Genomic DNA, 26,065 nt, shown 5'->3' with positions numbered 1-26,065 from the left:
AAAATATTTTTAATGTAAAATAAATTTTCTATTGTAAATAAAAAGTAAAATTAAAATTTTCTGTTCATGTTTTTTTTTAATTTAAATTATTATAATTCAGTATTGTCAAATAATCTTTTAGAAATGTACTTATTTAGTGCTCAAGAACACACTTAATCCCTATTCTTTTATTTTTATTAACATTATTATATTATCAATTTCATTTTTAAGTGTGATAGAGCAACATGCGAATGAAGATTGATTACTAACATGTTAGTGAGCTAGACGGATGAGAGAAGGAGGGTTCTACTGCACCCCAGAAATAATTTAAGAGCTGAAGTGGAGATCTGGCAGCTGGTTTGTTTGGGGAAGAGAAATAGATTTACAGGACGCTGAGAGGGAAATCTACAGGCCTTCAGCCACACAGCATCTCACATATATATCCAGTTTCCCCCCCACAGACTCCTCTCCAACCTCCTCCTGCGATCCATTCACAATCTACACTCCTCACACACACATCTAGGGACCCTCCGACCACCCCGAAAGTGCTAGCCTTCACTCGTCCCAGAGACTCCGACTACCGACTCACTTCCAGCGTGTTGTGACAGGACACAGGAAGCGTTTGCTGCCTTGGGAGGAAGTATCAAATCAAACGGCATCTTTTTCTACTTTAGGAAGAGATTCAGCTCCGGTCAGAGGTGCTTTGCACTGACGTTTAAAACGAGCCCGTTGGAAGAGGGGATAAGGAAAAAACAAAAGCTTGCATTCATCTGGCCCACATCGGGTAACATAATGTTATTGCACAGGCTCACTTTTTACCTGAGGGAGCGAGAGAAAAAAAGAGAGGAATAGAAAGAAAAAAATGGGGGGGGGGGTTGCACAAATTAATATTATTTATTTATTTAAGTTAATTTTTTAAGCTAAAAAGCTAAAGAAACTGGGACTTCTAAGTCACAAATTAAGAAAATCAAGAATTTGTTTGCAGACATTTCAAGCATGACATTTTGGTAAGATTCTGTGCAAAGTAACAACTATGCAGGATCCAACTTCAGTTTTCAGATTGTTGAAAAAAAAAGTTATTTTAAAGGCCCCTAAGATAAAAATCATCTTTTTGAAGCTGACAGAACTGTGTGTAGGTTTAGTGTGTCCACTGTCATAGTGAAGTGATATAAACACAATAAGCACACAATCTTTTTTTTATTTTATTTTATGACGTTAAAATAGGATTCAAATCCCTCCCATTTTGACGCTCATCGGAACGTGATTTAGGAGTGCGGTTTCCCCAGCCAACGATTTAATTGACAGCTGCGTATTAACATGACTTCACATGCATATTACCTTGTAGTGTGTTTCTGAGTGAGTGCGTGAACTTTGTTACGACATTTGTTACGACATTTGTTAAACATTGTGTGTGACTCATTGCAGAAAGGCTTGAATTAACTCAATAACAAATACATAAAATAATCATTGGGAAAGTTCTTACTGTAGTATTTCTCACAAACATAACATAAGATCTGCTTCCTTCGTGTCTGTCACTGTGCTGTTTATCTGACGCAGCCGAAGCGGAGATTGAGGCACACTCTGACAGACACGTTGGAACAGTGAGCGGGGAGAATAAAGGCACTGGCAATAAAAACAGCTACATTGTGTTTAGAGCAGAAAATCCAATATTCTGAAAGGTATAATAAATAATCTGATGGGTGTTTTGAGCTGAAACTTTTCAGACACATTCTGGAGAGACAAAAGACATCTTAAATCTTGAAAAAAGGGTCAAATATGTGCCCTTTAATGAACAGTGTGCAAATGGATTTACCCATATGGATTTATTAACTAGTGTGTTTTTTCATATAAAAAACATATTGACTTTGTCCACACATTGAATGACATTGGGGCAAACTTTACTTGTATGTAATATATAAGTGCATAATGACCATAATTTTACCATACTACTATTACATACCAAAGATGCTAACTGAAATGTAATTCAGCGTAACAATAGTTTATATATTTTTAAAAAACTTCCATCAAGTTTGTGCCAGAGACTAGCAGTTATTGTGTTGACATATAGCACCGAAGTGCTCACGGCGACCTGAGTTTGATTCCCAGCTTGAGGTAAAATATTTAATTATCATTTTAAAATTTTAAGTAGCCTTAGTTTTGTCCACGTCACCAAGAAGTTTTTAACAATATGAAATATATGATGAATTACAAAAATTGCCTATTATTTTAATAATTTAATAAGTAAAGGTTAGACTAGGTTTTTAAATAGTAATAAATTAACACAAATTATGTTTAATTTTGGAGTTTTTACTATGTACACACTCATCCATAATGATTTCACCCATATTTCACTATTTATTTTTAGATTTGAAGCAGACATGAAATCACTTTTGTACATTTAATTTGGTGCAGACAGAAACATGTCTGACACATGAAAAGCTGCCTTTTCCCTTAATATGATCAACTGATTGATCAATAATTAATACAGTGTATTTATACAAGTTGGGAGTATGTTTGGGTGAGTAAATGTTGACAGAATTGCTATTTATTCATTCATTCACTTTCCTTCGGCTTTTTATTTGGAATGAACCACCAACTTATACAGCATATGTTTTAAATTTACACAGTGGATGCACTTCCAGCTGCAACCCAGTACTGGGAAACAAACACACACACACACTACAGGCAATTTAGTTTATTTAGTTCACTTATGGCGTATGCCTTTGGACTGTGGGGGAAACCAGAGCACCAGGAGGAAACCCATGCCAACACGGGGAGAACATGTAAACTCCACACAGAAATGCCTACTGACCTAGTCAGGACTCAAACCAGTGACCTTTTTGCTTTAAGGCAACAGTGCTAACCACTGAGCCATCGTGTCGCCCAGAATTGCGTTATTGGATCAGTGTTTGCAGAGTTAAAAACATACATGTTTTTAAACCCTGCAAACGCTGATTCAATAACACAATTTAGCTTTTTCCATCATCTCTGTGTGCTTTGGCATTTGGCTAATGCTGAACATTTTTCAGTAGACCATATAACCTTGGAAGTGTTTCAACAAGGCTTTGCACACTTCTTTCCTATCTCATGCTCCATCTTACTGCATAAGCCACTTTGACACGGCGGTGCGGAGCTTTACCTCAAACCTTATGATGCCCTTATACTTGCTGTGTAGTTTTTGATCACTATCTTGCATATTATCAAAGCCCAGTAGGCTTCAAATCTGTTTCAGGGCTTGCTGGCATGTTCTTGCTGCTGTTCAAAAGAGGTTTCCTTTTTAATAGCTGAATAGAAGAAACTGTGACACTGAAAAAGCTGCAGTTGGGTCATACAGTGATGCTGTGAGTAGAAGAAGAGTTTGCATGTGCTTTGGCCACTGCCTGGAGAACACCGTCAATGACTGATGAAATGACGGCTTCATACTCATTCCAGAAGAGGGAAGTGGAGAAAGGAGGAAAGCGAGTGAGAGGCAGGCTGAAAGAGCGAGTCTTCATGGGTGGTTCCCTCTGTTGTCTTTGGTTTAGCTGAATGACTGACAAGGACGTCATGCAAATGCGAAGTTCAGAGAGCAAGAGTAGACAGGAACTCTAAACGTCTGCTTTGACTGGCCACACACATGCGCCTTCTCTCACACATGCGCGTTTTTGACAGCCGTCCTCAAAATGCTTATTTTACCAACAGTGTCTACGATTGTTGGGTTTCTTTCTTCCTAAAAAAATACAAAGATGATGGATAGCCTGTGAAACGGATATCAGACAACTTTAGCTTGGCTAACAAAGATTGTGCAAATGTTTTGTTAGTTAACCTAAAAATACACTTCATGTGGTAACATCGATTTCTTTTTTCTAAGTAAAAAAAAAACAGGTTACACCAACAGAAATTGATTTGCTAGGATTAGCTCATTAAGCTAACAAATGCTCATGTTCAGTTTTTACAGTGACTTTGTCATAGAAATGACTTAATGTTTAGCATATTAAACGGCAAACAGAGAGAGAGAGGGGTTGTGAGCCTCTGGTTAACGTCAAGTGTGGCACGCGGTGTACATTACCTACGGGTGTCACAGTGATGAATGGCTCAGCGTATCGTGCTAAAATGTTTATGCTCCAGTGGCGTTATTGCGTGTAACTGGCGTCCACAATCAGGCTGTTTGGGGAAATACGATTGAGTCAGTCATTACAGGAGACATGAAAGGTAAGGAAGTGTGCCTGTGTTGACCAGGTTTTCCACATGAGCTGAAAAACAGTAGCATATATAAAAACTTTTAGAAAGTTGCCTTCGGGATTTGCTCCTCTATTTAGAAAGAATGCTTTATTGGCACATTCTCTCCCAAAAAAATCTCAGCCCTATAATTTGCTATTTATTCAAACATATAGATGTTAAGTTCATGATTTGTTAAGCATATATACACTCTCAACCCTGATCACCAGTTCATTCACTTCAAGCCATTCACAGGGCATATTTAACTACACACATACATTTATCTCCACATCCTTATTATAAGTTTGAGAACCAGATTGTCCAGATACCTTTTACATATGATGTGGGAATGTCCGGAGGAGCAAAATCTTTGGGATTCTGTGCTGGACATTTTATTTAAAGTTACAAAGATTTGTTTCCCCAAAGATCCTGTATTGTTATTGTTGAATGATAACTCTCAATTTCCCTTAAATGCAAAGGTCTGTACATTCTGGTTGTTTGTTTTAGCTGCTACAAAGAAAATGGTGAATGTACAGAATTGAACAGTTGTGGAAACCAAACCCCCTCATTGTCTCTCTGTTAAGCACTGGTTGCATTCATTACTGGAAATACTGTACCTAGAAAACTGTTAATCTTGACATTTTGACTGTGTGGAAAATCTATATAGTCAGAATTTTTTTCCACAATTGGTTTAATGGAGATACGATTTTTTCAACACATTTCTAAACATAATAGTTTTAATAAATCATTTCTAATAACTGATTTATTTTATCTTTGATGACAGTATCAAATTACATGATAACAGTAAATAATATTTTACTAGATATTTTTCAAGACACTTCTATACAGCTTAAAGTGACATTTAAAAGGCTTAACTAGGTTAATTTGGTTAACCAGGGAGGTTATTGTACTTAGGCAAGTTATTGTATATCGATGGTTTGTTCTGTAGACTAGACTAGCCTGTAGACTTTCGAAAAAATAAATAACTTACAAGTGCTAATAATTTTGAGCTTAAAATGATATTTAGAAAAAATTAAAACTCCTTTTATTGTAGCCGAAATAAAACAAACAAGGCTTTCTCCAGAAGAAAAATATTATCAGTCATACTGTGAAAATTTCCTTGCTCTGTTAAACATCATTTGGGAAATATTTTTAAAAAGTAAGAACAATTCAAAGGGGGGCTAATAATTCTGACTTCATATGTGACACCAAAGAAATCTTAAACACTTAACCCTCATATGAAAATATGAAAGTCAAATTTAATGTAACTTATTTACTTGCTTGGTCTAAACCACAGTTATCTTGTGTTTCCTGATGCACATATAACGGGGTGGGGGATGGTGGATATATATACAGGGTAATAGCTGTTTAAAGCATTTTTCTATCTGAAAAAAAAATACATATATACACTATTCTTTACTGCCATTTTACTTTTTTTTTTATATCCAAACAACCTTTTACATTGCATAAACAATAAAAAAAATAGATTATTAAAACAGCCTTCACACAATAGAAACAAATGATTCTTTTGGGAACGGTTCACTGAAATGTTTTTAAAGGGAGCCTTTTTTCTTCTTCTATGACATCACTGCAAAAACTCTATTTTGGAACATTTTTGTAAGCATAGTTGTGCTTGGAGAGTGTAAAACTTTAAAACATAAACTGATTTCATTGTTTCATTTGTTATAATCCAGTGAAATTTTATTTTTGAGAAGAAGAACAGCTGCTTATTGTGCAGGAGAAAGGCTGCTAATCAAATACAAGGGACAACCAGTGAAACATAACTTACTTAAAGAATAAGTCAATTTCTAAATCTGTTAATTATGAGTCAATTACTTAATCAGTTAATTCAAATAAAAAAATCAGTTAATTACTTAATTTGTTGTTTTTTTTTGTTTTTACATGCATTTGTAAATTAAAATAAATAGTCTTTTAATACTTTAATTAACTACTTAATAGACTAATATTCTTTAATAAAAATATGTATTAATTAAATAACTTAATCAAGTTGAAAGTGTTTCTATTGAACTCAAAAATATTTTGTTGCTCATTCAAACTACTTCATTAAAATGAGCTGAAGCAACACAATTCTTGAGATTTCATTAGACCAACATATTTTTTATGTTTAATCCACATAAATTTGTTAAAAGTGTTAAGTTAACTTAGTCAACATGAATGAATTGTGTGGAACCCTGCATTTTTTACAGTGCGAAATACAGCATTTTCCTAAAATTTTGATGATTTAATGCTTTTGTAGGGTAATTAAAAACTAATTTTGTGTGTCATCTATTTAGACATTTAATAATAATAATAATAATCCATATTAATTATAAAAAATTATCTCCTTAATTATCTGGCCACTATATTGTGTATTACATTTACTAAGCGTGTTATTTAAATATTAAGGTTAACAAACAATCCTGGAATTTTGTCATTTGTTTATATCAAAATCAACCCATTTGAAGAAAATAAGGTCTAATTATATCTTCCATAGCTGATGACATAATAAGTGTGCTTATGCAATGTATACTTTACAAAAATACTGGCTAAAATATGGACAAACACAAAAATTAACTCTGCAGATGAGTTCAGTTCTGTTTTGTACATTATTTTCAGTTTTTAAACCTATTCGTTTTATGTTTCATTGGAGTTTTAAATGTTTTAATTTAATCAAGCCAGTGTAAAGGAATTGATTGTGCTTTAAACCATCTTCGACAGAAGTAGCCATTTCCTGCTTCGATATACATGTGCTACCGCTGCATTTCTTATATGTGTAAGAATGACTGCGCAAGTTAATAAACACTTAAAATGAGACAGGCATATTTCACATGAAAAGCTCATGTGTGGAGTTTAGGTCAAGGTGGAGATTTGATATTTGGTAAACATCATAACTTAAAAAAACATGTGCTCATAAAAGCAGTGTTGAGCGAAGCTAGATTTATTTTCATAACCTCTCCACAGGAATCCCTTCAATGCAATGACACCACAGGCAGCAGGACAGATAGGAAGACTGGATGGTGAAAATATCGCAATGGACAAGTTTTTCAAACAAGTTGAGAAAATAGAGAAAGGAGACAATGCTGAAAGCAGAAAAGGGATAAAAAAAGATAAAGCAGAATTGACAAAAGACAGAAAGAATGAGCAGAAGAAAAGAGAAAGCATGAAAGGAAGAGAGAAGTAATTGACTGAAGTTGGGTGGCAGGGAGGACTAGTGTGTTCGCCGGCTCTCTAACTCTCTCTAATTGGAGCTGTATTCAGACCTGCCTTTAGTTCTCAAACTTACTAATGGAGCGTAAAACACACACACACACATCCACACAAGCACACTGTTGGTCCCTATACAGACACAGAGGATAAGTGTTGCTGGGCTACATTGTGAATAGATCAGAACGGGATTCAACACCTCCCATGGAGGGCATTCACTGCCTTATTACATCTCTCCTCATAATACCTCTCTTGCTTATTCACACACACACAAAATGGTTTCTGAAAAGTTACATTAGTAGAGGATGTAATCAGAGCGGGACATGGCGAGAGCAAAGTGTGTTTGGTTCAGGTATTCATTGCGCTTTGGGGACAAAAACACCCCTGAAGAAAAGTAATAGTCAACTTTTTTGATCTCACAGTGATATTTGTTTGTCCTCATGATGAAAATAGAATTCACACTAAATCATATTTAGTGTGATTTTTTTACAATTATACTCACACACACACAATGGGTTTCCATGTTTTATTTTTATTGGATTTACTTAAAAAATAAGATAAGTGTTTGCAAACCTTTTTTATGGGCTCAATTTTAACACATTAATTTGATCATTTTTACCTTTATTACTTAATTGATTTGGTTTAAGTTCAGCTTATATAGATTGTTTGTAACCACTCACTTAAATTTTTTTTAGTAAATTCAATGAATATTTTTTCAGTGTAGAAATTACAACATTTAGGTAGTTTCTGAGAACATGCCTTGTATTTATGTAATTCAAATGGTTTTTGACATACTTGATGTCTTTTGACATTCGAATTTTGCCACAGGTAACCTGTGGTTGGGTTTAGGGGTAGGACATATAATAAGTGGTTTTTACAGTATAAAATTCATTACGCCTATGCAGAGTCCTCGTAAACCACCAATACCAATGTGTGTGTGTGTGTGTGTGTGTGTGTGTGTGTGAACACTACATTTATTTTTGCTGCCTATTCTATTTAAACTACTTATTTAAAATGAGTAGATTCAACACAATTCTTAAGGGGTTTTTGAGACAACCTTAATGTTTTATGTTCAGTCCGCTTAAATTTGTAAAAACAATTAGGTTAACTTAATCTATTTGTGCAGGGAAACAAAGGAATTATATGGAACCCAGCATTTTTATAGTGTACTGAATGTTTCTTTTAATGTGGAAACAAACTTACCTTCGTATTTTAATTGTACCATATTTTATGGTTGTCTTTGAATCTGAAAATTAAGTATTTTATTGTTTACTACAGTTGAAGTCTTTTCCCCTAATTTCTGTTTAACAGAGAGAAACATTTCTAAAAATAATAGTTTTATTAACCAATTTTTAATAACTGATTTATTTTATCTTTGCCATGATGACAGTAAATAATGTTTGACTAGATATTTTTCAATACACTTCTATACAGCTTAAACATTTAAAGGCTTAATAGGTTAATTAGATAGGTTAGGGTAATTAGGCAAGTTATTGTATGATGGTTTGTTCTTAAGACTGTAGTTGAAAAAAATATACAGCTTAAAGGGGCTGATAATTTTCTCCTAAAAATTAAAAACTGTTTTGATTCTAGTCTAAATAAAACAAATAAGACTTTCTCCAGAGGAAAAAAAAAATATTATAAGACATACTGTGAAAATGTTCTTCCCTTGTTAAATATAAATTGGGAAATATTTAAAAAAGAAAAAAAGAGGGTTTAATAATTCTGCTTTCAACTGAGTATGATATTATTTTTAAATATATTTATTATCTATTACTTATTATGTTTATTTGTTATCTTTTTTTTTTTTGTCCTGTCTCTGTAATTTAAACACTACAGAAGCTCTGTCACGAAAACAAATTCCTTGTATATGTGAACATACCTGGCATTAAAGTTATTTTTGATTGTGATGATTTAGTCATTCTAAACTAAATCCACTTGGATCACAAAGTAAAAACTGTTTGTCAGGATACATAAATCTGATGGATGTAGTAACAATCATGTTAGAGATAAAGATAAAGTCAATTTTAAACCAAAAGTCAATGTATTAACGTGAAGTCAACTAAATGCACGGTAAAATTGCAGGGTTCCACACAATTCATTCATGTTGTCCCAACACAAATCAATTGATTTAACTTAACACTTTTAACAAATGTATGTGGATTGAACATAAAAAATTAAGTTGGCCCAATTAATTCTCAAGAATTGTGTTGCTTCAGCTCATTTTAATGAAGTAGTTTGAACAAGTAAAAAAAATATATTATTTAATGTATTACTGCATTATAACTTTTTGCATTTTACTAAGTTCTAAATTTGTTTTACTTTTAAAATTGTTTAAACAATGCGCAATAAAATAGAATTTATGAATTATTGTAATTGAGATGTATGAGCATCATTGCAGACTGTGCATTTCTTGGTGACATAGCTTTCAGTTATAGTCTTGATCTACATGACCTTCAAACCTTTCTTCCAACTGAAGAAATTTTTGTTATTCTTGACAATACAAAAGTACAGCACTGACTTTTTGCAAACTGCAGTTTGTTTAAGTTTTGTGAACTCCAGCCTCTTGGTGTGGTTTACTGGTCCTGCTCACCCAATTTTCTCTTTTTTATATTTAAATTGGTTTAGAACTGTGGATGTAACAACATAAATTATGGCCAGCAGTGTTTGTGTATTGTTCTCTGGTCTGATGCTGGCCACAAAGACATTCACTCACTGTGTAGTCCACTCAATCTTCTACTTCCTTCTTTTTTACCCTTGTTAGTTTGTCTATTGACTGAAGTTAACGTTTTTGTAGATGAAAGTTACAAACTTTCCTTTGCTACACACATATATATATATATATATATATTTAGAATTCATAGTAAATTTATTAAATTTCTAATTAACAGGCTAATAAAATTGTAATGTATTATTATTATTTTTTTTTACTATTATTATTACTTCTATACTACTACTATTTTTGTTGTAGTTTGTTGCTAGTAGAATTATTTAAATCTAGGTGATCTTTTTTGACAATTATTTACATATTTTGTTTATCAGATTTATTCATATTTTTACTCGCTTCAGAAACGTTACTTTACCAGACCCGTTTCCCTGCAAGTCGCGCATTTTCCAGAATTTTTGTTTTGCTTATTGTGAAACAATGATTCTGTTAATTTAGAGCACACTGGCAAAACAAACTGCTTTTCATTATTTTGTGAGCGAGCAAACAAATATTAAATGCTTATAACCTAATAATAATAATAACAATAGTCATTATTGTTGTTATTATTAAATTATAAATTACCAACAGTTGTAGTAGCCTAGTTCTTCTTCTTCATTTACTGTCATTAGTAGCCTATTTAGCTAGTGGGTAATCTATCTTCTATTCTATACTTATTTCAACCAAATGATTTGTTAGAATCCACGGAAATTGCTGTGCTTTTCATGAAGATCGAGCTATCAAAAAGGCGCATGTACTGAAATTAATGCAATTATTACGACAATAATAGTAACCTACTTGAATTTAATAGAGGGGAAACGCCATTTTAAAAGTTGAGGTACATGCATCATTAGTCTATTATTGTGACACTGTAAATCGCTGACTGTGGGTCATCAAAACACCTTTTGCACGAATATATAGGCTATTTTAATTATCTGGGTAACACGGGTTGATTTAAAACATGGCTTTACACAGTAGGCTATATTACCATATTCTGCCTAGAAATTGTTTATGTTAAAGCTTTAACAAAACAGGTTACAACAATATAAATATAGATTGTAGGCTAATTTTAAAGCAGCTTATAAAAATTGTTAGATATGCTTTTAATTTGAACACGGCCACGATTATTGTAGAATTAGCACGCGTGTGTGTTGGCCTGCTTTTGATCATATTTGAGCTGGTCAAAAAGATCATATTTCTGACTAAATGATACCCCTCTGGCTTTATGATCAGTGGTCGGGTCACTTATAACCAAATCTCGGCCTATATCTTTATTTCTAAGTGAACTTGTTTGTGTGCTTTGCGCATGCGTGTGATCTCTCTTTGTATCGTCAAGGGGAAACAGGGACAGGTGGAATTAAGAGATGATGTGAATCTGTCTCGCCCTCTGTCTCTAATGCCGGGTTGTGTGTGTGTGTGTGTGCGCGCGCGCACAAAAGGCGCCTTGCAAAGATTTGAAGATGCATGATTATAAAAATACATAGCCTACAGTAGCTGCGGACTCATGGAAATGGTTAATTTTATTTTTAATGGGTGTGCGTGGATTTTATTTTTATTAACCGGGCTTGAATTGCGTTCTGGGTTGCGACTCCTTTATCCTGTCCGCTAACATTCTGTCCACATCAGGACGCTCCCCTTGTAATAATCAATAATGTATAAACATGCAAGATTAAATATGGTTTCGCACGCGACCGGTCTTTGACTTGCAACAAGCTAAATGGATGCGCAAAATAGCCTAAAGAAATCTCTCCAAAGCAACCTTAATAATATTGATTATAGGCTAAGCTACACGTTTAGTTCATACTACTGTATCTTTTTATGCAGTCACAGTATTAGGCTATTATTGTTATTATTATGGAATACTAAACCCTGATTAAATAATGAATTATATTTTAGGTTATATGACACAAGTTTGCACATTTAAATGAACAAGGGTTTGGATGGAGAAAGGAAAATATTAATCCACATTGCGTTTATCTCCAACCGTGGTTACATCATAGTGGCACTACTCTATTTGTGTGCATGTAAGCACGCGAGCGTTTCCTGCTCCATTGGCCTACTGAACTATGCCTCTATTTCCTCGACGCGCACTCCAGATAGGCTACTCCAATTAGAGTCACAAAAAAAGGCATAGAGAACTACAGTTTTAGAAATCAGTCATTTGGTTTTATTTTTTTCATCGGGATGACCCATGGCTCGTTTTAAACCGCGTTCGTCCTGTGGTGCTCTTTAAGTGCCTAAAATATGTTTCAGCTGGGTTAGTCTCAAAATATTTTTTTTCTATTGTGGTCTTAATTGTCGTCCCTTTGAAGAAGTTTATCTGTAATTATAGACCATTATCCCGTAGTACGCATCCTAACAGGAGTTAATTATGATGACTATATGGCATTTGCTGAAGTTCAAGCCACTTGGCCTCGGCGTTTCTACACACTCCGATAGCTTTTATCTCCCTGAATAAAGTGAATCCTAGTCTTTACATGACACGAGACGACAAAAAATAATTGTCTTAAAGCAGTGTACTCCTTTGGACAGGGCCAGCTGGATCAGATCAGGCCGATTATCATCGACCTAAGGGCAGAGAAACACCACGATTCTCACCCCAGTGACACAGTGCTGTCGCTGAGTAGCTATTAGCGAGATAAATGTGGGAAACGGCATATATGAGGCCCTGATGAAGATCCAACATCATTGCATCTGTTGTCTGTCATTGAGGTGGAAAACTAAAGTATGCTTTTAAAATGCATTGTCCTGCTTTGGAATATATTGCATTGATAAACTAAACAATGCAAATACAGCTGTTTAATATTGATATTGGAAGAAATTGACTTGTATGTTGTCAAGAGGCTCGGTTTGAATGACAATGGTGAAAATCTACAATTATTTATGACTTTAGAAGCACGTCTTGAAATACATAGCTCTATACCTACTGACTGTTTGTATTGTTGAGTTGCTATTTGACTTCTTTTGAGATCTTTCTAATTATCTTTCCTGAAAATGTGATTTCTAAATTAGGCCTACTATGCTTTCACTATAGAAAAGGTGAATGCGTGCCATCGTTTAACCAAGCACAATTCCCTCATGGCCTTCAAAGAGCACAAATAAAACTTTCGGATGGCAACAAATGTTGTTTAATTTTCACATGCTTGGACAGCGATGCATTTAAGTGACGGACAACGGAAACATGTCACTTTTTCTTCAAAAATAAAAAGTGGCCAAAGCCATTCTGTCAGAGGCCTCAGTGAGAATGGACGGCCATGAAAAGGTGGGTAATTAAATTTTTACGAAGCATCCGAGAAATCTTGAGTACTGACAAAGTTTATATCTTCATATGGCTGAGACAAAACACTCATGTTGCGGCCTGACATTTCAAAACGACTCGTTTGATAACTTTTATTTTATAGTTCAACTGGTTTAAACTTTACTGTCTCCTTTTTATTTATTTTAAAATTGTCTCCATGACGGCATAAAATGCTGCATTTTAGCAAAAAAAAAAAAAAACTAAACAAAACTCAAACTACAGTTATTGACCCATGAATAAATAGGCTAAATGTTTGAATCAATAAAAATTATTTTTTATTAGTATTATATATTAACTTGTTAATTTTGTCGTTATAAAGGACCTCTTTTTGTATTATTTACTTTTTTGTCTCTTCAGAAGTGGCATGCATTTTAAGTGGTTTTGCATTTTGATTCTGTGATTGCAATAATTTTCACGATGCTTACAAGAAACAATACTAAGTGAACACTTCACTTCAGAGAAAGGATGAGAGTGATATTATCCAAGCACAAGCTATTGAGGCTATCAATGAGGTAATTTCCACTCCAACTTATTTTGCAAAACAATATTTATTATTAATGAAAAACAGACCGTGTAAAAATATCACACTCCGAGTATACAATACCAAAGAATGTACATTGTTTATTAGGCTACTGAGAAGTACAACGTTGTATAAAAATGCTCAAATTTCACCCTTGTGAATTTTTATTACAAAGTACAGATAATAAAATCAATTAGCCAAACTAGAAAACATCTGTGTTTTCACACAAAATATATCATAGTAGACATCTGACAATTTATTTTATAGCCTGTTTAAAAAAGGTGTTGTCCTGAGACGCCCTATGCAGTGATTACCACAATCACACTGACAACGAAAAGTTCGTGGGGGCGAAAATTAGATTGAACTAAAATGTTAACATAAATATATTTTCTTATATTTCACAGCTTGAATATAGGCACGAACGTGGCAATGTTCACCATTCAGCTGCGTGAAAAAAACAATACAAAAATAATCCTACCTTAAACACAGGAGTGTATCGCTTTAAAACGTGACGTTTAGATTAAAAAATTAGCAGCCGCTAGTGCCACTGACAATCCGATTTGAGTAGGTTTCGTGTAAAGACGTCGGTCCGTGCAGGACTCCCAGCAGTGGGTTTGGGGAGTGCTGAGCCGCGAGGGCCGGCGGCAGCACCGGGACCACCGGGGAAGTCCGTGAGGCACAATGCGAGTGCGTAGGGCTTAAAGAGCTCCCGATAATGCTGTCTATGGAGAAGGGCGAACGGTGAACCGGAGACTTGGCTGCAGTCTGTAGGGAGGACGAAATCCCGGGACTTAGAGGGGGGTAGAAGCGGGAACGGGTGAGCTCCGTTGTGGTTGGCATGAGGGAAGGCGCTGGGATGAGAGTTCCGGTGTTTCGGGACGGGGGCGGCTGCTGCTGCTGTTGCTGCTGAAAGGCGAGGAGCGCGGAATGTGCGTGATAAGACTGAAGCTGCAGACCGTATCCACAACCGTAGGGTCCATAGCCATACGCAGCAGCAGAGGGAAGAAAACCTCCGTGCTCGCGGAGAAGTTCAGGCGCCTGCTGGCGCTTAAAGCGTTTCCGGCGGCGTAGAAAGCTCCCGTTATCAAACATGTCGGCGGACTCAGGGTCTAGCGTCCAGTAGTTGCCTTTGCCGGGATTCCCGGGCTCTCGTGGTATCTTGACAAAACAGTCATTTAAGGACAGGTTGTGCCGGATAGAGTTCTGCCAAGCTGGGAACTTTTCCCGATAGTACGGAAATCTGTTACTGATGAAGTCACAAATCTCGCTCAGCGTCAGGCGCTTCTTGGGACTCTGGAGGATTGCCATGGTGATGAGTGCGATGTAGGAGTATGGGGGCTTCACCAGGGTGTTTTTACTTGCTGGCTTGTAGGGGTCCCGTGCGGGGGAGGCATCCACACCAGGCGGCGAACCGTTGAGCAGGATCTCGTCGTGCATCTGAGCCACCTCGTCCACGTAGGAGCGCGTGTGGCCGTCACCATCATCTCCCTCCCCAACCACGTCAATGTCGGTCTCCTCCGAGAGCACAGACGCATCCGACATCTCGGAGCTCAGAGTCATGGCTCTCTCGGGTTTCCCGATGGGCTACGGTGGAAAAGCGCCGGGTTTGCTGAGCCTGCGTGTTACCTGCGCTCTCGGTTCGGGAGAACTCATAGGACGCGCCGAACAGATGCGGGAGAGGCGGAGAGGACGTGCCAGTGTGTCACCAGTGCCATAGGCTTTTAATGGATTACTGTCGGCACGGAATCAAAAGGTTGCCCAGATCCCCACATCCACACGCTTATTCTATCTGGGGAGACCCTCCTAAAGGCCAGACCAGGATTCCAAAGAGGGCGGACCTTTCCTTGCGCTTTATACCAGCTCGCTGATCACATGACAACAAATCGTCACCACTGTTATTGAATAGATAAAAAATAACAGTCTTTAAAAATTATTCTAAAGAACCGCGAGGTTCACCTCTATCTTTAGCGGTCACTACCGCTTATTCCACAGGGTTGGTGGGATTTTTCATTTGCTGCGTAAAATGCCACTGTCATTCATCAGACTCGAAGATGTGAGAAGCTCAGCGATCTAAGCACGCCGTTATGGTAGGACACTCCCAGCTATTGTTATTTATCATTACAAGATGAAATCCATTATAAATGCTTTTGCTCTATGTGTTCGGGTGCTGAATGTCACGTTAATTCTGGATATGATAGGCTACTGTAGATGATTTCACAAATGCTTTAAAACGTGCACTCGGTTCCACGTCTGCCTCATACACCGAATCGCAGTTTGCGTGACACGGGAGTGCACTAGATCATCCGCGAGCCATTGGTAATGGAAAAAAGTCAGCTGTTAACTCACATCAGTCACGCGGATCACGAAAGTGCATTCTAGCTCGCGAAAAAGCAGGGCACATGCGCATGTGCCCAATTTCAGTAGGCCAGCATTGTCAGATTCATAATATATATTAGCAATTGTCGGGCAAGAGTAGCCTATTTCCATTCTTCTTGGTTTTTTCCTTTTTTAAAACGTAAAAATGGGTTACTTGTTAAAACACTGGCATAGGGCATATTAGATGCTTCTGAATAATGTTTACTATTATAAAAAAAAATAAATAAATAGGCTGGGTGTGTCGTTGATTGAACTGACACACTTTCATAACGATTGGCTATACGTCTAACTTGCAAATAGGCCTTAATTAACAAGAGGTCAATACATAATTAAAGAGCAATTCATTGAAAAGAATAATGCTGCCTAATTAAAATTAAAGCCTAGCCCTACATTCTCATAATAAGCATTAATTACATTTAGCACGCGTAAGATCGAAAATCTCTTTGTTGTTGTTTTTGTACACAAAGTTGCAGTGTTTATTTAGATTCCTCTGTTGCCTTTGGGTTGAGTTTCAGTATTTTTCTTTTATTTTCTACATTAGCTTTTGCACAAAAGCCTACATCGAATGCTAACATAATCTCTATAACAGAGGATTAAATATATAAGATATATCAAGTGGGATATTAACAAATAGATTAACAAAGCACTTACAAACACTGCAGTATTAAAAAGGCGAAGGCCTACTGTTTTGAACATTTTTCGTTATGTTTTTTTAAAACAAACAAAAAAAAAGAATTATTAAATTAAAACGAACGTTTTTATCTTATTTATTAGCCTACTAATTATAATTATAGGGATAATTATTTTAGACTACATTACGTTTGTTATAAACTACGAATATTAACCTATAAATAAATGCATAAATGTGATAATTCGGCAGGCCTAAACTTATAAACAATAGTATTGTTGAGTAGTATTGTAACAATAGCTTAAAGCGTGCTCTGCCAATTAAAAGAAAAACAAAAACAAGAGAGAGATTGCATATAAAGTTGGCTGCTAAAACAACTTGCGGTAGGAGTGATGAAAACATACTTGTCCAAAAGACACATAACGCTGACCCATAGCACCCGACATAAAATACAGGTCTTTTCAAACTTCTCAAAATGAATTATCTCTTCCTTCTTTATTGCAGTCTTATGTTGGTTCTGGAGGATGCAGCGGGCATAAGGGGTATTTTTGTATGATTGCAAAAACATCTGGTCCGGTTTGATGGCCGTTTTATGGTAACTCATGCGGTCAGGCTTGTGTATTTAACATATATTTACTTCATCCAGCAGTTATTAAAGCCTGTGAGAGTGCCATCTTGCGGCAGTTCAGATGGGCTTCTTGCTAAAGCCGCTCAGAATCATTTTATCCGTTTACCCTTTTCATCTAAATTGTATCTAGCTATAGCCAACGTTTATTTACTTCCACGGTATTATTTTATTTATTTTATATTATTGATTATAACTTCACGTAATTATTTTACAATTGAAAAAAATCTATTATCTTGCATATAGGTTCTGGAATATGTTGATTTTTTAACATGCAGTGATGCCAAAAGTACAACCATGCTTCATTGTAGGACCTTTACTGATCAACAATATAATAATAATAATAATAATAATAATAATAATAATAAACATTTCTCGTTGGTGTATGAAATATTTTTTAAAATCTAACTTTTGGAAAGGTTCAATTGAAATGTATTTGTATATTAAAATGTTAAATGTTGCAAATAATTGTTTTATCTTTAAAAATATGTTATATTTCAATATTTTTCGTATAATAAAATGTAGATAATCAGATGAATTATTAAAAAATAAAGAACCATTTTGCACAGCAAAGAACCTTTAAAAAACTAAAAAGATTCAATTAAAGTAAATGTTATTTATGGAAACATTGTTGCCAATATAGAACCTATGTTTTCTAATGTTTGTAATAAGTTTAACAATTCTTAATGTTTGTCAATCCTTAAGTCACCTACAGGCCTATCTGTTTCTTATCATTTCTTTGTTTATAATGAAATTAATATTCAATCTTGTTTTCATAATTAGCTAGAGTTTCTCGAACATAACATGTTCTATAATAAGCATGATACTAGTCCATTTCTGCAGTATGTTTAGGGTGTTGGGAAAAAGATTGTATGACGTAAAATACTGGGAAGCGGTTATAACTGTTAATCTAAATCTATTTTTAAATGTGCTACAGGATTAATTGCATAAAATTACTTTCTTTGTGTGATGTCAAAAGGCTTCTCAGCTTAATTTTTTGTGAAAGTATAGGGTGTAAAACAGACGATCTATTTGATACAACAATCTGTTTTTTGACATGTTGGGTATTGTGAGTACCGCTTTGGGCGTTTCAGGTTTGCTTCATATTTCGGTATAAATAGCTAACCTATATATTTTTTTAAAAGACCATTTACGATGCTGTGTGACAAAGTAAGCTTAAACATGGATTCCTACAAAGTATAGGAAACTGATCAGATAATTTTAGTGTAGTTTATTTGTTTACAGGGTCAACGTACATGATTAAACATTAGGCTACTGTAAATGTGCCAGAATTAGCCATGAATGGCTATTTTTCATCAACCCTTAATGAAAAAAATTGTTTAAATACAGATTGCTACAGGTACAAAAATAAACACTTATCATCGGCGAAGCATTGTACGTGCTATTTATTGGGAAGAACATTATTTACAGTCATGATCAGGGCATCACAATAACTGGCAGTGATTGTACTATTGTTTAATTATTCTGCGCGTGCGACTGAATGAAATGCGGGCTTGAGAGCCGGGTCAGGGCTTGTATGTGTGGTCAAACCACATCTAAAGTGTTTCTAATGTCCCGGAGGGGCGAGCAGGAGCTTTCCGTGCCACCATGAAAACACTTCATTGCCATTGCTGCCCTGGGTGACAAGTACCTCCAATATAATCCGTAATGTATAAACTCTGCAGGCATTCGCACGTGCTCGAAAATTAATTTCACATGCACGACATGAAACTCGTTTATGTGTAAGTTATGAGTGTGTTTGTAAAGCTCTAAGGAAACGTTCTCCAACTGGGACATGACGAAATAGGCCTAGACTTTTTTAGCTTTTCAGTGGAGAATTCATTTATATTTATTTTCTGATTTACATTTACAAACTCAAATTAGGCCTATGTATTGATTTCCATCCACATGAAAAAAGTTACACCTCAAATGCAAACTTAAAAATTCTAAATGTAGGCCTATATTCATTAAGCTATCCATGATTTAGAGCAGATTAATTTCAAATGCAGACTTTATCATTTAAATAACCTATCTTGTAACTTGGAGTACAGTTTATTTAGTTTAATTTGATTTGCCAGTAGGCTATACCTTTTTCAGTAAGCTACATAGGTTACAGAGCTTTGGTATTAGCCCATAGCTCATACGTTTCTTGAAATAAAATCTGTGGGGTAAATAGCTAATTGATAATATTAGCATACTGTAAACGGCTTAAATAACAGTGGCGTTCAAAAGTTATAGCCGCTATTTCCATTTGAAGCACAATTGTATTAATATTAATATGCAAATGAGTGTATAAATATAGACTAACATTAGCTACTTTAAAGGGCTTTTTCTCCCACAAAGCAGTAAATCTTCAAATGTCCACCAACAAATGTTATTAATGCTTATAAAAGTGCCTGTTGAATTGAGATTACACAATTAGCCCATAACAATCAAATGCAAAGACAACATGTGAATAAAACTTGTAAAACATGTAAGATGTAATGAACAATTGTTCACTGTTTACATTGTCAACATATCGAGACGACATCACAGACAATGCTGTGTAGCATAAACTCACTTTTAACGTGTACTATTAAGCTCCAATGCGGATTACGATGCTGGAAGGTCTTTTCTTGGCCCAGTGTTCGGGCAGGGTTGGTAGGCACGGTTTCATGGATCCAGCCCACTGCGTCTCATTTCAGGCTTGTCGTCACTTCCGTCCCCCTCTCTCGCTTCCATCTTGCTCTCCGCGTGTGTTTGCTGCTAGCGTGCAGGTCAGTGAGGAGCTCTAAAATACTATATTTCCTGCACAACCACTCCTGGTTCCGAGGCTCAAGGTAAATAAGTATCTTATTTACCTAAAGCGGATGCTGTTTTGTAGGAATGGCCTGCGGAAAGATGCCTAAATCGGCTCCAGTGAGACTCGGCCCTGTCGGGAGAGATTCAGGCCTGAAAGCGCGTGAGATTAGCATTGCTGCTAACTGCAAACAAACTTCTAAAATCTCCTAAAACCGCGAACAATTTATCGATTATTTCTAGTATATACAGAGCTAATGCCAATAGTGCTTTTGCTCATGTTGCGACTGTCCTTTAGCGATAAGTTAAGTTAGCTAGCAAGTTAACGCTAGCTAAGCGTTTGCTTTGTGGACTATCGTCTGTTTATTCACAGAAAAAAATCATTCGAGTTCTGTAGTTAACGTTAAAACAGCGTTATAGTAGTATCCGTCTAAAAGTGTTGAATGTGCAACAACTACACGACTTTACCTGCTATTTCAATCAAGTGGTCGCTCTTGTAATACAGGCCTGACAACCGTCTGCGATCTTTTTCTTCTATCACACCGCTAACTTCTCAAAATGGTAGTGTTCAAAAACGCAGGAGATCAGAAAACGCCTGAACGTGTTGGACGTTTGTTTTAGCTGTGCATGTGTGTGTGTTGAGTGTGGCTTTGGGAGTAGTTTGTCTCTTAAGGCAATGCACTGCAGGTGCCCAGGGTATGAAAAATGAGGTTAAAGTTGGTTTTATTTTCACACATTCTGAATTTCTCCTTAATAATATTGGTTTTTCGTTTTCAGAAAATATTTATTTGCAATTTTTTCATAGTGTAATCCTATTAGCAGCCAATATTATCAAAGTTATGCATTGTTCACAGTCAATTAAATAGTGCTAATGTTACATTTAAACATAGAAATATTGAAAGTACCATGGTAAACAATACAGGGAGCACGTCGTAAGTTGTCACTGAATGAATGTGAGAGCATCAAACCAACTTAACCTCAATAAAAAAAATGCTTTTCGCTATACTTCACTCGTAGATGTTAAGATTTGCAGATTTTCAAAAGATAAAATTATTATATCAGATAATTAAATTTTTTAACATATACTTCTGTAAAAACCGTCTCAAGTTTGGTGTACATGTTGCTGAGGTGTATTGCTCAGTGCAAAAGAAAAAAACTCACTTTGAGGAAAACTGCCATTAAAAATTGTTATTGAAATCTACAGACTCGCATTAATAATGCAACAGTGTAGTTTGGATGTTGTCTTCACATTAGCCATAATGTTAAAATTGACAGGTGTATGAAACCTTTTTTGCCTGCAGTGTCTTGCTTTAAGTGTGTGTCATTCAGACCACACCCCTGAAACTCATTAAAGCACTATTCACCCCACACTATCACTGACATCCTTCTGTGTTTTACAGATGAAAGAAACGATAATGAACCAGGAGAAATTAGCCAAGTTGCAGGCACAAGTCCGCATTGGTGGAAAGGTAAGCTTGTGAATGTAAAACACTCACTGAAACTTGACAAATGCCCATTTTTTTATATGTAATGTCAAATAAGAGTAGTTCTTCACAGTCGTTCTGTTTTGACAGGGCACCGCTCGCAGAAAGAAGAAGGTGGTCCACAGAACAGCCACTGCTGATGACAAAAAACTTCAGTTCTCCCTCAAGAAATTGGGAGTAAATAACATCTCTGGCATTGAGGAGGTGAGCTTTCATTCAGCCCAAGTACACTAATTTTTTTTCACACATTTTCTTGTGGATTCAACCGTCACACTGTTGCTTTACAGGTGAACATGTTCACAAACCAAGGCACGGTGATACACTTTAACAACCCCAAAGTGCAGGCCTCGCTGGCAGCCAACACCTTCACCATCACAGGCCACGCCGAGACCAAGCAGCTGACCGAGATGCTACCCTCAATCCTTAACCAGTTGGGTGCTGACAGCCTGACCAGTCTGCGCAGACTTGCAGAGGCCCTGCCCAAACAAGGTGTGTTCACTTCTCCAAACTGGGTCAGAACGCATGAGTCTCCCATTGTTTCGTTCATTTTACAGAGAGAGCAATGTAGTGGGCCACAAAATGACAGTCGTGTGGGTGTGTTACTAACAGGTGGAAGCGTGTTTTGGGGGAGGGGTGTGTCATTGCTGTTGGTCTGTTTTTAGAGGGTAAACTTAAATAGACATTTTACTTGGCTGTTTAGTCTAAAGCAGGAATTAACTTTTTTTTTTTTTGGTTTTTACCAAAATTGTTAAACGGAAATCTGCTGACGATTAAGCATATTTGGATTGAGTGTTTTTCTGCTGTACTTCTTAGGACTTTAATTCTGTTTTTACTTTAAGATGTGTGGCGTAGAGCATCGATCTCGATTCGATATGATCTTAATTTAGCATTTCTACGATTCTGTCAATTAAATATTCAAGTTCAGGAGGGAAGCAATGGGATAATTAAAGGGATACCCTAAAATAAATGGTCATAGTTACCTTGGTTTTAAATCATTTTTAAACACTTAACACAAAAGATGATGAATTGAAGAATGTTGGAAACGTAGCCATTGATTTTCATGGTGTTTGTCAATTTTTCAGGTTTCCAAAATTCCTCAATGTGTCTTTAGCTTAACAGAACAACAAAAAACTCAAACTGGTTTAGAACACCTACATGGTGACCGTTTTGAGTGAAATATCCCTTTTTGGCATGGGATGATAACCATTTTCAAGGTATACTGCATTTTGGAAAAGTCAAGGTTTTAAAACAGACAAAATTGTTAATCTTATATTGTTTAGGATAACAGTATCTCCAGCAGAATAGATCCAAAGACTCCAGATTTTGTTTTAAATTGTAAAGAAATGTTTTTGAGACTGAAAGACAGCAGAAGTCAATGATCCATTTTGAATGATTTACCCTGACATGTTTACTGCTCAAAAATATTGTTTCTAAAATAAAACATTGTGTTCAAAGGGGGGTAAAACTTTTTGTTTTTTTCCCAGGCATTTAAAAAGAATATAATTTAGAGCAGTGATCACAATACCATAAACTGTGAAACCCTCATATTTTTATCCAAGATTATCATACTGTCAGAATAATTTTCTAGCCCATTGCCAATCTCTTTGCTAATGGGAGGGACTGTTAACAAATACTAAGAGATTCCGTATGCATACAGCTTTTCTGCAGAACAGTGGTTCTCAACCATCAGGCTGCGGACCGGTACCAGTCCATGGATTATTGGTACCGGGCCACACAAGAAATATTTATTTCCATTTTATTTGTTATCTGAACAATCTTTTAGTTTGAAAAATCTTTTATTTTGGAAAATTACCATATTCTTTCGCTACATTTCGGTCATTTGGGTGCCAAATTCTACCTGACAAGCTGCAAAATGAGTAAGAAACAGAAGTCTTGGAAAGTCAGCTGTAAAGTTGTCAAGCGGCTTTGGTAATAAAAAAGGTTGGGGGACCGCTGCTGTAAAAGATGCGGTCAATTCATATTCATGCAGTCTATTGCATATGTCCTCTCCGTAATAAAAGTAGTCAGTGATAGTGCTAGTGTTGAACTTGTGTATTTTTTAACAAGAATCGTAAATATTTGAATTTCTGTCTAAGCATTGACCTGTGTATTTGGGAACAGAACCAAGTTCAAGTCTAACATCAAGTTTCATGTTCATCAGCCAAGTCTATACCAAATTTAGCAAGTGCGGTTTGTAATAGAAAATGCTAGAAGTAAACCTAAGGATAATTAGATGTAATTCTAAACTCTTCTTTAATTGCCTTGAAAGATTGAATATTTCAGTAATGTGGTTTTACATTGGATGGTGATCACAGGTTAAACAATGCGTCAAGTAAAGGTTTTTATATTTGAGTTTATTTTACTTTTATCAGGAGTTATTTGCTTTTAATTTGCTTTAGAATCCCAAAAGAAAGTTATTTTTAGAAATTTTAATTAATTTTTCATCATTAGGAAAGTCTACATCTGAGGCCTTACTCGTACCTATGATTGTTAGTAGTAGTAGTATGGATGTATTTTGCTTCTGTTGAGGATTATGGTTAATTTCACAATTATATATACATGTTTCTCTTTATTTATGGAAAGTAGTTTAGTACTTTTTTGATAACTAAAGATGTTTCGTTGTAATTGAAAACTGTAAATGCAGACAAGTCACCTATTGTTAAGTAAAAGTCTGAAATTTCTCCTCGCTTTTGTTTCAGCTGGTGATGGAAAGGCACCGGTAGCTGGTGGAGAGGAAGATGATGACGAAGTTCCAGGTAAGTTTCTCCCTTTTTTTTTTGTGTGTGTGTGTATTTCCTCTAATCAGTCTGAACTGAATCTTAACTCGCAATACAGATTAGCATAGGATGATTTGCTCGAATTTTCCATTATTCCTTGTGTATTTTATATGCCTTCTAGCTTGAGCTCCCCAATTATTACCATATGGCTTTCTGTGCGTGTGCTAATACAAGCATAGCACGCTTGCTTGTGGTGTGCAAACGTCCAAAAAAGGAGGGTTTCAGCAGGTTGTCTTGGCTGTTACCATGTCATCATATACAAGTGTTTAAAATCTTGTCTATTGTTTATGAGCACTGAAAGCTCGGTTTGCTTTTCTTTTTAAAGAGAGGGGCTCAAACACATGCGGTTACCATTACAATTCCCCAGTTCTCGTCCCTGAGCAAACTCCAGTTAGTAACTCAAGTCTTGCACATGTACAGTGTGATTACATCTCCGATGCTGAAATTAGCTCGCCCGTGCTATGACAAAAAGGGTTAACAGCTTGTGCCATTGTGCCGAGATTCAACCTTTTCTGTTCCCTCTGAAAACAATCAGCCTGGCCTTCTGTTAGTGATTTCCACTCTTGACGCCCCGCAGCACAAAAGTTGATGTTCCATTTATCAGATTTCATCTCTCAAAAGGCAACCTGCTTTTGATCCTCCGTGGCTTCATTTTTACAGCTGTGGACTTTTCACTGGTCCCCCCAGTGCTCGTTTATGTTCTCTGTGGAAATCACTTACACACGCTTGGACACACAAATTGACTTTGCAGACCATGTTTCTATAAATCTCAAGATCGCTTCATAAAGATGTTTAGTTCATCACATTAATTTGATTTTGGATGTCTCTTCATTTATGTATATTGTCATTTTTAAACATGATAAACCTTCAGACTTGACTTCAGACCGTCAACTATAGACGCTGATGGGCAGAAATGGGTTATTCATCAGTCTTGATGCTTGGCATGGCATTACAAATGAATAAATTCAATTCTTCATTATCCATGAGTTTCACAGCAGTTTTACACTTTTGTAATGTGGTAGATCTAATACTGTTGTACTGAATCCTTGTTTTCTTTTCACAGATCTGGTGGAGAATTTTGACGAGGCTTCAAAGAATGAGGCAAATTAACATCATGGGAAGGAAAAGGCGTTTGAGAATCTCTGGTCTCAGCGGAGACTTGTGGGACTGTTTTTTTTTTTTTTTTGGTTTGTTTTTCATTTCTTTTATAAATATATTGCATCCCTGAATCTCCTATACTTTTTCGTGCACTGCTGTGGTCCTCGTGTCCAAGCTGAGAGTGTGAGATTGATTGCACCACACAGGTTTATACACAGTTTAATGTGTGTGTTTGCTTGTGCGGTCCAAGAGGCATCTTTGCCTCCACCTTCCCTGTTACTGAGGCTCATTTGTTTGGAGCCTGTCTGAATCAACATCTGGAAATAAACATTTGCTATTGACAAAAACCTTATTAAATACTCTGTTTTGTCTTTTTGTTTAAGTTTGACATGAGGTC

General features: G+C 36.0%; 2 protein-coding genes and 1 long non-coding RNA gene across 5 annotated transcripts; 1 reads left to right on the top strand and 2 right to left on the bottom strand.

Moving 5' to 3' along the window:
- Positions 1-1,188: 1,188 nt before the first annotated feature.
- On the bottom strand, positions 1,189-20,953 carry LOC141385843 (uncharacterized). The gene is made up of 4 exons (XR_012406932.1): positions 20,778-20,953; positions 20,092-20,462; positions 4,028-4,211; positions 1,189-3,688 (listed from the first exon to the last, which is right to left on the bottom strand). It is a non-coding gene; the product is annotated as an uncharacterized lncRNA (long non-coding RNA).
- foxd1 (forkhead box D1) lies at positions 13,912-15,702 on the bottom strand. The gene has a single exon (NM_212913.2). The coding sequence runs from the start codon at positions 15,460-15,462 to the stop codon at positions 14,431-14,433; it is 1,032 nt and encodes a 343-aa protein (NP_998078.2). The 5' UTR covers positions 15,463-15,702; the 3' UTR covers positions 13,912-14,430.
- Positions 15,835-26,020, top strand: btf3 (basic transcription factor 3). Of its 3 annotated transcripts, none has more exons than NM_001076558.2 (6): positions 15,835-15,989; positions 21,710-21,778; positions 21,884-21,997; positions 22,081-22,282; positions 24,493-24,549; positions 25,634-26,020. In NM_001076558.2, the coding sequence occupies exons 2-6, from the start codon at positions 21,710-21,712 to the stop codon at positions 25,678-25,680; spliced, it is 489 nt and encodes a 162-aa protein (NP_001070026.1). In that variant the 5' UTR covers positions 15,835-15,989; the 3' UTR covers positions 25,681-26,020. The 3 variants fall into 3 exon arrangements, with proteins under 3 accessions (NP_001070026.1, NP_001418049.1, NP_001418050.1); NM_001431120.1 differs by lacking the exon at positions 15,835-15,989 and adding an exon at positions 20,246-20,287; NM_001431121.1 differs by lacking the exon at positions 15,835-15,989 and adding an exon at positions 20,246-20,350.
- Positions 26,021-26,065: the final 45 nt, after the last annotated feature.

Source organism: Danio rerio, chromosome 5, assembly GCF_049306965.1.
Source record: "Danio rerio strain Tuebingen ecotype United States chromosome 5, GRCz12tu, whole genome shotgun sequence".
Classification (NCBI taxonomy): Eukaryota; Metazoa; Chordata; class Actinopteri; order Cypriniformes; family Danionidae; genus Danio; species Danio rerio.
This window is presented reverse-complemented; position numbering and strand designations above follow the sequence as displayed.